A 15,391-nucleotide genomic window follows, 5' to 3' on the forward strand; every position below is an offset into this window, starting at 1 on the left:
TCATACCCCAGTTGGAGCTCCTTGCACAAAAGATAAGTGAGAATGAAGAGAGACTGGTGATTAAATCACCCATGAACGCTCTTTTGAAGTTATTATTTAAACTTTTGGATTCATATCAAACAATAGATTTGGTATCTTTCTTTGGTTTTTAAAAATTGCTGTTGTAACCTTTAGGTTTGAGAGATACTTGACAGCTTTTTTACAGGATGCATGCCCAAATTAATCCTGTTGTGGCTGGTACTTTAATGTTGATAAAAGGAGGATACTGGGAAGGAACTGCTGGACACCTTACGTGTGCAGCAGTGCAGTCACATTGCTAAGCCATGTTGCTCCTGCATGTGCCTCTGTATGCCCGTAACTGGGGCTGTGTGTGTGTGTTCTTATGCCCAAAACATGGCTTTTGTAGCCTGCTTTAATAGATAGTTGTCTACAATCCTGCATTTCTGATTTGTTTTGAAGCGTTATATGATGAACAAAAGTATATTCATTTGCAACAGGATTTACAAAGCAATTAACAATCAAGCCCTGTATATATTCTACTTCATGACAAAATGACCTTTTCAGGAATTAGCCAACTCATTAGGTACCACTACTAACAACTTGTGCCTTGGGGTGAGGGAGAATACTCAGAAAATAAACCCTCCTTTTGTAGCCGAATTTATGACATTGGGATCTACTTGACATGATCTTTAATTTGGTCCTTGCAATTTCAGAATTGAGATTTTGAGACTGGTCCAGTATTGATAAACTTCTCTCAGCTTCAGTTCTGGATTCTAAAGATGTTCCATGGCTTCTTTAAAAGAGTGACTGAAAGGAGAAATGGCTTCACAGTCAGTTAGTCTTTAAACTTTAAGGATAGAGACAAAGAAAATATAAAAACAATGCAGAAGATCTAATGATTCCCACAATTGTCTGCATGCAAGCAGTGTATTCTTAAAAATACTAAATATTAATGTTAGAATACATTGCTATTCTTTAATATATAGCATAAAATTTATAATTATTTCTATAGTTCAGTGCAGTACTTAAGTCTACCATATATGGCCTGTAAAAAATCCTGGATAAGTTTTCTATATGTTTGTGCTGCCATCTAGTGGTCATCCAGACTATTGCAGTCCTAATTTATCTTTTTTGTATAATTGTGCAAGGACGTGATACAAGAGAATCTTGAGCATTGTTTTTCCTTTGCATCTGTCTAAACAGTATTACTATCCATCCATAGACCTAGACTAATTTGCAGAAGAGCAAAACTGGAAATCCTGCTCAATTTTTTGACTTTAAAAAATTGCTTATTGTTCACTTCATCTGTGAACACGAAGAAGGCATCCACTGAGATCAGCATCCTGCAAGGTGGAATTTTTCACCCATTCCCTTTTAGCCAGAGTTCCCAGGATTCTGTGAAGTAGGATACATTGGAAATTGGCCTTTCTCAAGTTTAATTCATTTACAAAGTAAAAGTCTATGGAGATTCTCAGTCATCCAGGTCACGGTTATCCCAAAAGTGCTTTTTCAAAAGGCAACTGGACTTTGTTTTTTCTTGAAGATGGTTTGCTTCTCACCCAAGAAACTGACGAACTTTGAGACCTAAAGAAGCTTCTTGGATGAGGAAGCTTAAGGAAAAACAAAGTCCAGGTGCCTTTTTAAAAAGCACCTTTGGGACAAAATAAAGCTAGATTATCGCAATACCTTGAAATCTATTATGATCATAGATATTGTGCAGATTTTCCTCAGCCTTCACCCATACCTAGGTTCTAATCATATTTCTCTTTTTCTTTTTCCCTTTATGCAGGCTATGAACCTGGTAAGTACCATCCAGACCTGCCTTTATTCTATTTCTTTTAGATATTGTATATAGGTCCCGACAAGATTTTAAAAAATCCTTAACCTCAGTGAAATGTGAAATGATTTCTGATACTGCTAGAAAGAGAAAATTAGAAGCTGCTGTTTGGAGGATTTTAACATTACGTTAAGAAGCTGCCCTGTGGGCCTGCTTCTGTGGCTCTGCTTAAGTTGTATAGAACCAAAGAGTTTGACTGGCTCCGATGAACATGGTTCCTTGAGAATCGGCTTTCTAAAAGTAGTGGCAACTATCTCATTACTTTTCAAAAACAACTTGAATGAATGGTTCATAGTTAGCGTACAGTAGTTGAAGCTCAGAGAGAAAACTAACACATACTATAAAAAACTATCCCTTAATTTCAGGTGGTTTGTTATTTTAGTGCGCTCTCAAAGTATGGATTAGCAAGCCCTCCTTCTGTTTCATTTTTATCCTATTTTGAAGGATCAAGTCTCAAAGGACAAGGCTTTGCAGAGTATGGCTTCCATGTCTTCAGCACAGATTGTATCTGCCAGTGTCCTGCAGAACAAGCTGAGTCCTCCTCCTCCACTCCCTCAGGCTGTCTTCTCTGCTGCTCCCAGGGTAAGAAATGTCCCACATGTGGATGTAGTGACATAAGCAGGAAGGATTCCCAGGAGAGATGCTCTTGGCTTATTTGAAACATGTTAGGTATTTCACCCTAGCCTGCATTAGCTAATCCATCTCTGCCTTTTTAAACTCAAGTGCCATGTTTAATCACTAAGCAAGGAAGTTCTGGGTGGCTTGCAAGCAGGATGGTGGGCCGGGGATAGCTGCTGCCGGTGCAGGAGCATTAGTCGGTAGGCATCACCACACAAATACAGCTGGGTAATTGGGCATGCACTACAGACTGCAGGTGGGCACATGCTATAGGGTAGTGCGGGATCCCTGGAATCTTATACTCCCTAGCCAGATTCCCCAGGAGAAAAAACAGCAGGAGTAGGAGTTATTTACTGGAATGGCTTGTGATTTTTCCCTTCTGGCTTCCCCATTCATTTTGCTTGTGGGAAGCTGGCAGGGAAGATTGTAAATGTTAATCACATGACCACATGACACTGCAACCATCATAGGATCAGGATCATGTGACTATGGGAATCCTAACTTCTGACAGTTGCTGAATAAATGGTCATTACCCAAGGACTACCTATGGCAATTTTGAGACTGCGAATTTTACGGGTGTGCCCCTCAAAAGCCTCCCCTCCATTCTCATCCCTTCTCCCAACATCCCCCCAAAATGGATACAAGTTTCCAGCCTCATTTTCTTCAGTGATGGTGCTAAACCAACAGATGGACTCCTAAGATTCTTCCAAAGATCCAGAAGCTCAGTTACAGCCACTAATTCTTTCACAGTTGGCCTACCTCTATCTAACTATTATTTACTAAAATTAAGAAAATGCCCTGGCTTTGTGTAGAGCACCCGACTGATGTAGCCCCAGTTTTCATCTGTCTGCTGGTGTCAGGAGTTTCAAACTATTTTAAAGAAAGTTTATAAATATTCCCCCTTAACATGCTGTTATCCAAGGTTTGGTTATAAACCTTAACATCATTGAGTGATGGCATCAGCTATTGAGAATATCTTTGACTTCATGTTTTCTGTTCTTTTTGCTTTCTCAGTTTTGGAGTGGGCCTATCCCAGGACAGTCTGGATCTTCTCAGGAGTAAGTAGGGTGGGATGGGATAGTCTTGAACAAGACTTTGGTAGAGTAGGTGTTTGAACTGTATGCTAATGGTACTTTTTTTTTAATGCTGATGCAAGATTATGTTTTTCAAACAAATTTGTTACTATTTTTCTAAACCGGAATAATTGAGTTCTAGTTTCCAGTTGCACACAGAGATTGCTGCAACTCAAATGTGGAAGACATTGTGTGAACTCTTCCATTGTTTAGATAATGTTCCACTTCAGAAACCCTGCCCCAGCAAAGTCCACCGATATTTCCTTATCAACTGTATTACATTTATTTATAATATGATATAAAAGTACTGGAAAGTCAGTGTATTTAGACATATAATTCCAGAAATTCAGGATTATGCTCGATCACATCAAAAAGACCCATCAGGTCCAGCACTGTGCTTCCACATTGACTGGCCAGTGACTTTAAGAAACCCAACTATATGAATGAGCTAGCACCTTTCTGCCCAGTCCAATAGGCAGCAAATCCCAATGATGACAAAGACATCATCACGTGAATGCTGCAATTTTACACCCGTACCCCAATATCTGATGTACATATGTAATCCATGATATTTATATTATGATACCATCACACATTTCATCATTTGCCTCACCCTTGCCCCTTCTGCTATTGTTCGTTTTGCCTAGCGTTTGGTATTCAGAATAAAGCTTGTACCTGAGATATGCAGATTAGAGGAAGGCTTGTCCAAATAATTTGATGTTATATTGTTTTTCAGCATTAAACCTTTTGCACAACCAGCCTACCCCATTCAGCCACCTATGCCTCCATCACTAGCCAGTAAGTGGTTTGTCTCGCTTGATTTCTCCAATTTACCCTCTTGATGCTCAACTATGCAAAACTATTTTTTTTCTCTTCCCCTGTCTCCTTTGCCACCATCTGCGTGTGATTCAAGTATTTGTTTACACGGTATAGCTATCTTCTCCCATTGCTGCTCTCAAGAACTCTTTTTTTAAAAACCAACTGCAATAGTGAATTTAATTGGAGTAATTATCATCTTAATGAAAATGGTAGTGCCACTAGCCTGTGTATTTTGTAATTTATATACAGCTTATGAATGCAGGCTGCTCATCTAACTTACATATTCTCCAAAATAAATTTTGGATTGTCCTCAGTTCACTTACCTGCAGGCAAAATAAAAGCAGAATCAGCATGTAAGACAATATGTTCACAGTGACATTTGTAATATACTTATACATATGGAAACAGGGCTTTTTGCACTAAAATCAAATTGATGTTGAAGGAATGCTGAGCTAGTAAGTAGAGATTACTGCTTTAGGGTTATTACTCTCAGTCTTTGACCAGAATTGTGTTCTGACAGCTGGAACGCAAGCTTCCTATTATGTATGTCTTAATACTACTTCTCTAGGTTGCCCTTTGATGTCTTGGTTTTGTTCTATAGATACTCTTCTGTGAAATGGGATATATGAACTGGTTGAGAGCAGGAAGTAATGCAATTCAACAACAAAAAATTAATTTATTTTATTTAATACTTAATTCAGATATTAGATTCTTAGAACATTCCATACAGGGAGTACCTTGGGGTTCTGTCTCAGTACTCTTCAACATTTTCATAAATGATCTATATGTGGAGATAGAAGGGGAGCTCATTAAATTTTCAGATGACACAAAGCTAGGAGGAATAGCTAACACTTTGGAAGATAACCTCAAATTTCAGGAGGATCTCGACAGACTTGAACACTGGGCCTTATCTAATAAAATGCACCTCAGTAGTGAGAACAGTAGGTCCTACACTTAGATGAGAAAACCCCTGGCTCAATAGGTTGTACCTGAGAGGGATTTGGTGTCCTAATGGACTACAACTTAAGTATGAGCCAGCAATGTACTACAGCGGCCAAAAAAATCAGTGTAGTCCTAGGCTACATCAAGAGAGGGATAGTATGAAGATTACTTAATGTGATGGTGCTGCTTTATACTGCACTGGTAAGACCACACTTAGAATATTGAGTCCAGTTCTGATTTTAAAAAAAAGATGCTGACACCCTCGAAAGAGTACAAAGATTCAATAAAGTTAAGAGGTCTGGAGGCTATACCATATAATGAATGGTTGAGAGAAGTAGGTATCTGTAGTCCAATGAAGAGGGACTAGGGGTGACATGATTTGTCCTGAAGGGTATAAAGTCTTTTGCTTAAGCAGAGTGTTGGAACTAGAAGACCTCCAAATTTCCTTCCAACTTTGTTATTCTGTGTTCCAGGGGTGGACCACAGAATATGCAACTGGGATGCTACCAGTTCTGCCCGACTCCATAGAACCGGTAGCTCTGAAGAGCAGCAGACACAGAACCGGTTCTGTGTCTGCTGCTGTTGGATCCACCCGCATGCCCAGGCTGTTAACTGACCTTTATTTCCTGCTGAGGAATTCTGGGAGTTAAAATCCACAAGTGTTAAAGTTGCTAAGGTTGGAGACCCCTGATCTAGAAGCTCTTGGATTCACCAGAAAAGACTCTTCTGGTTTGCTCTGCAGCAGGGGTGGGATGCTACCGGTTCTGTCCAGTTCTATAGAACCGGTAGCTCTTAAGAGCAGCAGACACCAAACTGGTTCTGTGTCTGCTGTTGTTTGACCCACCCAGGTGGGCCCAGGCTGTTAACTGACCTTTATTTCTTGCTTTTTCAACCTCAGCTGCTTTGCGCAGCATAGCTGAGGTTGAAAAAGCAGCAAAAAAGCAGTTTTTCAAATGCTGCGCACCCGCGCACAGCACTTTTCAGCTGTCCGGGCGGCACAGCATATCATGTATTACATGCGCATGCAAAATGTGATTACCGAACCAGCAATAACAACAGTTGAATCCCACCCCTGCTGTGTTCTGTGTTCCTCCAAGAACTAAATAAAAGCAGAACACTGACTTTTTGAATTATTAGAGCAGTAAGCAAGAATTCAAGTTCTGTTTTGTACAGGGAAGTTATCTAATTCATAGTGCTCTTCATGTTTTTCCTTAAGTCTGAGATTTCTAATCAATACCTGTATTTTGTTCATGAACAACCTTCCCTTAATTTAATTTATTAGATTTGTTATGGCTGCTCATCTTGTTGGATTCTGATGTCTTATACAATTGATTAATAATAAAAACAATTAACAATTGTAGACACATAAACAGGCAGCTTAAATTAAAACAACCAAAACGATAAAATGTATAGATACAACAGAGCTCTCACAAATACATCAATAAACCCATTTATCCCAGGCTTGGGATAAAGGCAGGTTCTAAAGACTATCTGGAACCCCCAAAACATGGAGGCCATTCACATCTTTTGGGGACTGCTTGTCTAGAGGGAAAGGGCAGCAAAGAGAAGACATGCTTCCTCCATCCCACAAGATGGCAGCATATAATAGAAAGAACTTCTCTATTACCTTCCCGAACAAACTGAATGCTAATTGTCCAGAATAGAAAGGTCCAATGATGGCCACTTCATCTTTTAAGAGATAATGTGTTTCATATTGCTATCTCCTATGTCCATAGAAAGCCCAGAAATAAAAAAAAAATCTGATTTTAGGGAATATAATGTAATGCAATATTATTGTAATCAGAATAACAATGAAGGGAATAGTCTCAAATTGCCTGGAGAGATTGACAAATGAACCCAACTGAATTAAACTGGCCCTGTTCTTCTCAGTGCTTAAAGATTATTTTGTCCATACTTTTCTCCTGCACCCAAAATTTGGTTCTAAAATGTTCAAGAATGTTTTGCCTTCCCATTCTTCTAGGCTATGAGCCCTTGGCTCCTCTTCCACCTTCTGCCTCAGCTGTGCCAGTCTGGCAGGACCGAACGATTGCCTCTGCCAAGTTGCGGCTCCTTGAGTATTCAGCATTCATGGAAGTACAGCGTGACCCTGAAACGGTAACTCTTCAGAGAAGAAATTTGGCACTGTCATTCATACAGGAGGGAGGAGAGAATGATAGATCTTGCTTTATCCTACAGAATGCAATGAAGTGTCATTTTTAAGACTATCTGAGGGGCACCTGTTATTCCCATCCCATTTCAATTTCTGTGGTGGCTTTATTATGCAAGTGGCATAACACACACATTAATTTGGTCAATTGCATCAAGATCCAGAGTATTGAGTTTTCACTCTAGCGGTATCCTGAGAGATTTGTATCATAATGTTATGCTTACAAAGTATCTGAGCTTCCATTTATCTGGTCTTTTCAAAAAGTGATGCCCAGAAGTTGAGTTCTGAATTCTCTTTACTGGTTAGTGAAATATAAATGTTACTCTGGCTACTTTTCATCTGCTTTTGCTCAGAGGGTAGCAACTGGCAAAAAAAAAGTCTTGTGTCATCCAGGGCAAATTTATCAAGGGTATCCTCTTTTTTTTTTCTTTTTTGGCAATGTTTCAATAGTGAACAATGATACCATCTGTTCTCTTTCCGATTACAGTATAGCAAACACCTTTTTGTGCATATCGGACAGACGAACCCCTCATACAGCGACCCACTCCTGGAAGCAGTGGACATACGCCAGATTTATGACAAGTTTCCTGAGAAAAAAGGTGGCCTGAAAGAACTCTATGAGAGAGGACCCCAGAACTCCTTTTTCCTTGTCAAGTTTTGGGTAAGAACTTCATGCAGGTTAAAGTTAAGCAAGGTCTCTGATTGTTAAGTATTTCTTTACATGATCATATAGCAGACAATCTTGCTATTCTTCTTAGCTTCTTCCGGTAATAAGCTTTTTCCAGTCTCAGTCTTCCAGGAAGTTGGACCAATTTCCATAACCAGCATCCAGCATTAAAGAAGGCTGATATAATTGGGGGTGTATTGTACAGATAGATAGGAGAAGATACCTTATCAAAGCAGTATCAAATAATCTTAATTTGGCTATGGTTTTATTCCTTTTATAGACTAGGTAGATATGACATCTATATTTGGGTGAAAGATGCTTGGACCCCAGCTGCTTTTTCCACTGTCCAACTGATCCACATGCTCTTTTAACTAGCATGAATTAGATCACTATTCTGAGCCAGTAAGTCATTCTAATCCATGTTTAATTTGCATGAACCTCTTACTCTACTCTAGGCGGATCTGAATAGCACTATACAGGATGGTCCTGGTGCTTTTTATGGCGTAAGCAGTCAATATAGCAGTGCTGAAAACATGACCATCACAGTCTCCACTAAGGTGTGCTCCTTTGGAAAACAAGTTGTTGAAAAGGTGGAGGTGAGTCCTATGCTTTCTCTATGGGGATCAAACAAACAATCCATTTGATTATCTTTGCCAAACTCAACAGATTCAACGTTGATAGCTTTACACGATCTCTACATGTCTTTCTACAGACTGAATTTGCTCGGATGGAGAATGGAAGATGTGTGTATCGAATCCATCGATCTCCTATGTGCGAGTACATGATCAACTTCATCCATAAACTGAAACATCTTCCAGAAAAATACATGATGAATAGTGTCCTGGAGAATTTCACCATCCTACAGGTAAAGAATCTCTTTCCTCTTTCCTTCTGTTTTGATTTCTAGCTGGCCGCTTCATTTCTCACGGATGCTCAGTAAATTACTTAATCATTTCAGTATTATTGCTGCCCAGATACTAAAACTAATCTTTATAAAAGGACGAGAAGCCCATCAAGATTAATTAAATTCTCTAGGGAATCAGAGTGGTTTGTTCTTGGCTTACAGCTAGTCCTTGGCTATATTTTACATGACTCCAATTTACTATGTTTTTTGCTGAAAACTGGTGTTTACTTCCACTTTTCAGCAAAAATACAGTGTGCAATGGGTTGTTTAATGGCCATGGCATTCACTGTACAACCACCATGTTTGCTTAATAGCCACCACCAAAAAGATTGTGAAATTAAGTCAACCGTGTGGGTGACCCATTTTATGACTGTCACAGCTTACGACTGTAACAGGCAGGCTCCATTCCAGTTATAAGTCAAGGACTACCAGTATAACAGTTTCATTCCTTTCCTTTCAGATTTGTCTTCTTTTAGTGCTCATTATTTTTTGTTTAAAAAAAAAAAAGGATGGCTTAATGATTGGCAAGTTATATGATTACTTCCTAGGACTATGCAGCCATTGAGATTCAAAACATGATGGGAGTAGTCCCATGACCTCTGATAGCACCTCTTAACATGTTCTGAAACACTTTTCTCTGTTTGAAACAGGATGTTATGAATTTATTGGTAACAAATCCTTTTAGTTTTTTTCCCTGGATTTTTGCTCGTTTAAAGTGCAGGTGTGCGTCTGTTTATAGGATAGCTAATCTGATGAAAGTCACTAGCTCTGCAACTCATGATTGTTCTGTGAATTATGTTACTTCTCATCCACCCATACCTTTTTCTTTTTTACTGATTTTCAAAATCAGTTTTTAAAAAAACAGCCTCTGCCTGTGAGCTTACAATCTAAAAATTTCATTCAAAAGAGAAAAAGACAGGCAGGAAAAAGAAAAAAAAAACTAAACTTAGGCAACAATTCCTAAAATAAAACAGCTACTCATACACAGTCCCAAATGGATAACAGTTCAGGAAATTGACTAGTTAGTAGGGATAATTATGGTTCCGCTATACTGTAGTATCTGTTTACTGCTTTTCCATATACAGTAAGCCTTAAGCAGTTCATAAGAAAACATGAAACCCCAATAAAAGTTCCTGTCAGCCCAAAATGGCACTGTAGGGGCATGTGATCCCATAAATAAGAAATAAGTGTCTAGTAAAATTGTGGAAAACATCATCCTAATGCCATCATTTAAATTGCGTTCTCTAACTTGATCTAAATTTATTGAGTTGGATAGAGGAATTCCTGCATAAATTTCAGTGGTCGGTTTTTATGCAAAATATGTTGCCCTTTCTCTGCATCTGTATCTTGACTTTTTCATTCGGTTTGACTTTCTCTGATCTCCCTGTGTGTGTTTCTTTTTTAACTAGGTTGTTACAAACAGAGATACCCAGGAAACATTACTTTGCATAGCGTTTGTTTTCGAGGTATCAACCAGTGAGCATGGAGCTCAGCATCATGTGTACAAGTTGGTCAAAGACTAAAGGCCCCTCTGGGTTGACTGGACAATTTAAAGAAGAGGGAGGAAAGAGAAGTCTTGTCAGAGAAGCCACCTCTATAGGATGCCTTGACACACATCCTTTGAAAATGAACAAAGAAAAAAAATGCCAAAAAAAAAATGACTTTCACAATCACAGATGTTTTCTACTTAGGAACATTTTAAACAAACAGAAAAAAAGCATTACAAGAAAGGATAAAGTGAAAGGAGAATTGTATCTGGAGGCAGCAGGAAGAACTGATCTTGGGGGCTAGGTCATCAATATTTCAGGAGATGTTGGTGCCAAAATCTGGTACCTCTTGATGCCTTTCCAGCAACAGAATGCTAACAGCATCTGGTGAAACAAGACTCTTGTTAATACCCAAATGTGCCTATGTTTTCCATGCCAAATTCCAGATTCTGTCCTAGTGGCTTTGATCTGCTGAGAACAGTTAACATGGGCAGGCTGAAGTTGCTTGTTCTAAGAAAGGTTGGGAAATCTGATGCTGCCTTTGAATCGATCTAGTCCCTAAGGAAGATGATGATTTTTTTAAAAAAAAAAATCTCTTGATTCAGTCTGTGTGTAGTGCCAACATAGGGAGTTGGGACAACATGGGGAGTTGTTGGTTAATTATAAGGAAATAACTTTGTTCCCCCAATACCCTGGGCATTTTAAATGCAGGATTACTGCATCGTCCCACCTCCCCACCCAAGCTGAGAAGCTGGTGGAAGGCTTCTGCTGATGATTATGACAAAAAGCGTGGCAATTTTGTCCCAGATGCTTGACTAGAAGAAATGATTAATCATAGTATGAGATTGGGGGAGGGGAAGAAGGCAAGGGCATGAATATGCAAGGAAGAGAGAGAGAGAGAGACTGATCGACTGACTGACCGACTGACTGACTGACTGACTTGGAAAAAAAGAACGAGAACCCCAGCAAGCAAAAGAGGGTCTTAAAAGTATTTGTGGGATATTATGAATTAGAGTATGTATTCGAAGAAGGAGGGCACTGGGAGATCAGGTAATCATGAAATTTAACGGTCTGACTAGGGAGATTGTGAGATAGCTGTTTAAGGCAGCGCCTTTCAACCTTTACAACTTTTTCAGATTTTGTGGGCAGCTGGCTGGGGAATTAATGGGAGCTGAAGTTCACACATCTTAAAAGTTACCAAGGTTGAGAAACATTAGTATAATGGTCTAGGGAAATATTTGGGCTGGCTAAGGCCGAGTAATTTGGACATATTTCCATAGGTCTGTGGGAATTTAACAACTCACCTAAGAAGCTATTTCTCTTTGTTTTTACATTTGCCTTGCCAAAACATTATGGGAAAAGCATAGACCAAAGTTCTTGCTGCCTAAGCATTATTCTGGTGAGGTATTAATTTCGCTTCTGTTTCTGTGCTAGTCACAGAAAAAAGGGCAGAATCTAATGATGTAGGTACATTTCCCCCCCTCAGTATTATATAACTTTCCATAGCAAATCTTTGCAGGGTTTGCTAGTATCAAATATAATTAAGGAGATACTGAAAGGCGAAATGCAGTCCCAAGTCACTTGAAAGCGGTATTGCTTCTTGCTGAAAATGCTGACATTTAAGTCTAAAGACAGGCCTCTGATTTTAAACGTAGAGTTTAACCTAGTTGCCTTCTAATTTAGATGGGTGCTTTTAGGAATTATGTTACAGAAATAGCGTCAAGATCATCATGTATGGCATCTCCAGGCCCATAACTTTCAACTATACTCTGTCTAATTATTAGCATGTAGTTTTGAGTAGTAGAGGGTTTAACAGAATGTATGATTTTTGCCTGTCCCTACCATTGAGTCTCTATCACTGAGCTTTTGCTATCTTATCCTACGGGTTTTTTACTTAAACGAAGAAGCACCTCTTCTTGTCTACTTCCTTCTGATCAATCCGGCAAGACTAACCCCTAGACCATTGACAGTAGAATTCTGATGGAGGAACTCCCAAGCAGGTACTTGGGAAAGGGGCGCACTACAAGGCAAGATGTGATTGTTGGAAAAGGGACTACAGGAGGTTACTCCTTTCTAGAACGATTTGGAATGCACAGGTCAAAGCCTGCCACTATTTTCATGCTTGGGTATCTGTCCCACTTTAAATGGAGGGTTGTTGTTTTTTTTTTAAGGTGCTGCAAGGAGACATTTCATCACAATGAAATGTTATTTTCCCCATAGTATTATTAGCATGTACAGAAGGGAGCCCCCAAAGAGACTGTGAAAAGTAGATGGGAAATTTCAGAATAAAAAAAATGTTAAAACAGATGAGTTGTGAATTTAGTTCATGGCACTGGGTCATAATATTCAGGTTAAACTTCTGCCTTAACATTGGTTATTCCTTCTTTTTTTCAAGGGGTTTTGTGCTGGGGGGTGGTGTCGTTTTTGCCACTGTCTGTCTATCTGTGTGTCTGTCTGTCTGAGAGGGTAGATAGTAGATTTGTTTTCATAAAATTGTGATCTGTTTTTCATAACTGACGTGGGCCTCATTTTCACTATTGGCCTGTATGACCACTACATTACTGACCTAGTACCCTTTTCACTACCTGAATGGTCAGCTTTTGGCTGGAAGGACCAGATACAAAGGCACTGCCTAATTCAGTGTTTGATCAGCAGAATAAGAACGTTCCTAAGAACCTTTGAACTGTCGTTGAGTGACACATGCAACTCCAAGGTGGCAACATAAGAAAAACTGACAGAGTCATTTCCCAACCCTTTGAAGGATGTTTTAAATTCAAGTAAGATTGTGGGGTTCCCCCCCCCCCTTATGAATTGATTGTAATTGATTCTACCCAAGAACTTCTGGATAAACTCCATTACAATGTTAGAACAAACACTCCTTTCTGTATTAAGGAGTTCCCAAGGTGGTCACCCAAATGGAATGGTACACAGAAATGGAATTTGTAGAGAACCAAGTCACAATTTGCTCAGAACTGTGCCTTATTTTGCAACGTGTTGTGTACTGAAGAGATGAGCAACATGTGCTGAAAATTCTATCAAGCAATGCCAAGTGGAAAATCATGCTTCTCCTTTTCTCCTCACCTCGTGTTAATTCTGTTCTACTGTCCTTGGTAAATTGAATGTTCGAAGCACAACTTCATGTGTTGTTTGGGCAAACTGGTCACTGGGATGCCACAACCTTTGGTCCTAAATGTTATCCTTAGGAAGAATTGACTGGATAATAAAGGCCAGCTTTAACATTCAGGTACGTTTTGAGATTCCTTAAGCATTTGGGGAGAGAGGTACAGCATCCTTGGTATCAAATAATAGCTATTACAGCTAATATGGGAGAAGGTAAAATCAATAGAGCCTGGGATGTTGAACCTTTTTGTTTCAGCCATCAGCATCTATAAGGACAGGAGTGCTGGTTGGTTTATATGTAGCATTTTTCATTCCTAAATGAAAAATTCTAGGAATTAAGATTAAACTTTCCCTATTCTCATTAGCTCATGTATAATAAAATAATCTTCTGTTGAAAAAGATGTGGGGAGAACAACAAAGACCTTTATGTAAATGCAGGTTCTTGTATTACATTGACAATCATCAGCTAAAGCCTTTCAGATAGGCCTCCTCTTAAACCGGACTGTTACATTTCTCTTCCTTTTTAGTCCTCCCATGCCATATTATTAGATTTTCTATCCTCAGCTTTCCTCTCCCCAGATTCCCCTTCACCCTTGGCCTCAACTTTCAGGTAGATTTATACTTATAAATACCTATTTGGTATCCACAGATAGTGACAGCAAGTTTAAGGAAAGAATGTTAGGAATGCTTCATGAATGTTTCTTAGTTGGATATACCACAAATCTCAACAACCAACTCTCCCCCACATCCTATGTATTTATGAATTTCACATGAAGTACTGTTTTATTTTTTTAAAGACTTTGTAAAACCTACCAGGGTTATGGTCACCATTTTTTAGAGCTCTGTCAGTCCACAATGTAAAACCATTTTTATGTATTATATTTTGTGTATTTTTTTTAATCCAGTTGTGATGGGTTGTATCATATATTATTGTGTTTACTGTATGTCCATCTTCAACTAGATGAGACAGTGGAGCTTCTAGAAAGCTATGGTCTGCTGAAAACTATTAAACTTATTGTTCATGGGTTGGCTCAAAAACCTTTTTGCATTTGTATTTTTGCTTTCTTGTTTGTTCACAGCATGTTTTCAAGAGGCAGCTTTAGTCTGACACTTGATTTGATCCACATTTAGCCATAACATAATTTAACTTTGTGTTTTATATGTTCCATTGATTTCAATGGGTTTGCTTTTATATATAAGTAAGACTCAAGCTACTATTTTATCCATAATGTTCTATCAGGCACATTCTTTACAATTCTGTGTGTATCCCATATAGGCTTCAATTTCCTGCACAAGGGGGAAAATGCACTGCATTCAGAATTCAGTTCTTGTAAATATTTACTTGTAACAAAAATGTATGTGATAACTTGTGTGAACAGATTACCGCTACAATATTCAAGTGAAGTTTTCATTTTCTGGGAATAGAGTTGTTTAACTCCATCTGGAAGCAGCCTTACAACTCAAATATTCTTTCCTTTCTAGTATCAGACTGTGCCAAAATTGTCGTTTACTGCAAAAGTAAAATACTGGCTGACAAGCATCTAATTATTTCATGTCCCTCCCACCCCCAGATTCTCAAAACAAATGCAATTTACATTATTAAAGTTTCTGAATCTTGTTTTATTAATATAGCAATTACTAATGGTCTTTATTTTAAAAATTAACAGACAAGTAGAGGAAGCAGAGCATGGAAGAACATGTGACAATACTGAATCTCTTGTGAATTTTTGACTTATATTCCATAAGGGTAGCTACAT

At 38.7% G+C, this 15,391-nt stretch overlaps 1 protein-coding gene across 2 annotated transcripts in view; it reads left to right on the forward strand.

Annotated features, from left to right (window-relative positions):
* Positions 1-14,672, forward strand: part of TEAD3 (TEA domain transcription factor 3) — a 92,506-nt gene extending 77,834 nt beyond the window's left edge. For both annotated transcript variants that reach the window (XM_026716894.2, XM_026716895.2), the window contains 9 exons: positions 1,790-1,801; positions 2,282-2,419; positions 3,470-3,513; positions 4,265-4,326; positions 7,271-7,404; positions 7,944-8,117; positions 8,579-8,719; positions 8,836-8,988; positions 10,437-14,672. In XM_026716894.2, the coding sequence (XP_026572679.1) occupies positions 1,790-1,801; positions 2,282-2,419; positions 3,470-3,513; positions 4,265-4,326; positions 7,271-7,404; positions 7,944-8,117; positions 8,579-8,719; positions 8,836-8,988; positions 10,437-10,550 (972 nt within the window). In that variant the 3' untranslated portion in view covers positions 10,551-14,672. The remainder of the gene's footprint in view (positions 1-1,789; positions 1,802-2,281; positions 2,420-3,469; positions 3,514-4,264; positions 4,327-7,270; positions 7,405-7,943; positions 8,118-8,578; positions 8,720-8,835; positions 8,989-10,436) is intronic.
* The last annotated feature ends 719 nt before the right edge of the window (positions 14,673-15,391 follow it).

This window comes from Pseudonaja textilis, chromosome 3 (assembly GCF_049901715.1).
Source record: "Pseudonaja textilis isolate UNSWEBS1 chromosome 3, rPseTex1.2, whole genome shotgun sequence".
In the NCBI taxonomy this organism is placed as follows: domain Eukaryota; kingdom Metazoa; phylum Chordata; class Lepidosauria; order Squamata; family Elapidae; genus Pseudonaja; species Pseudonaja textilis.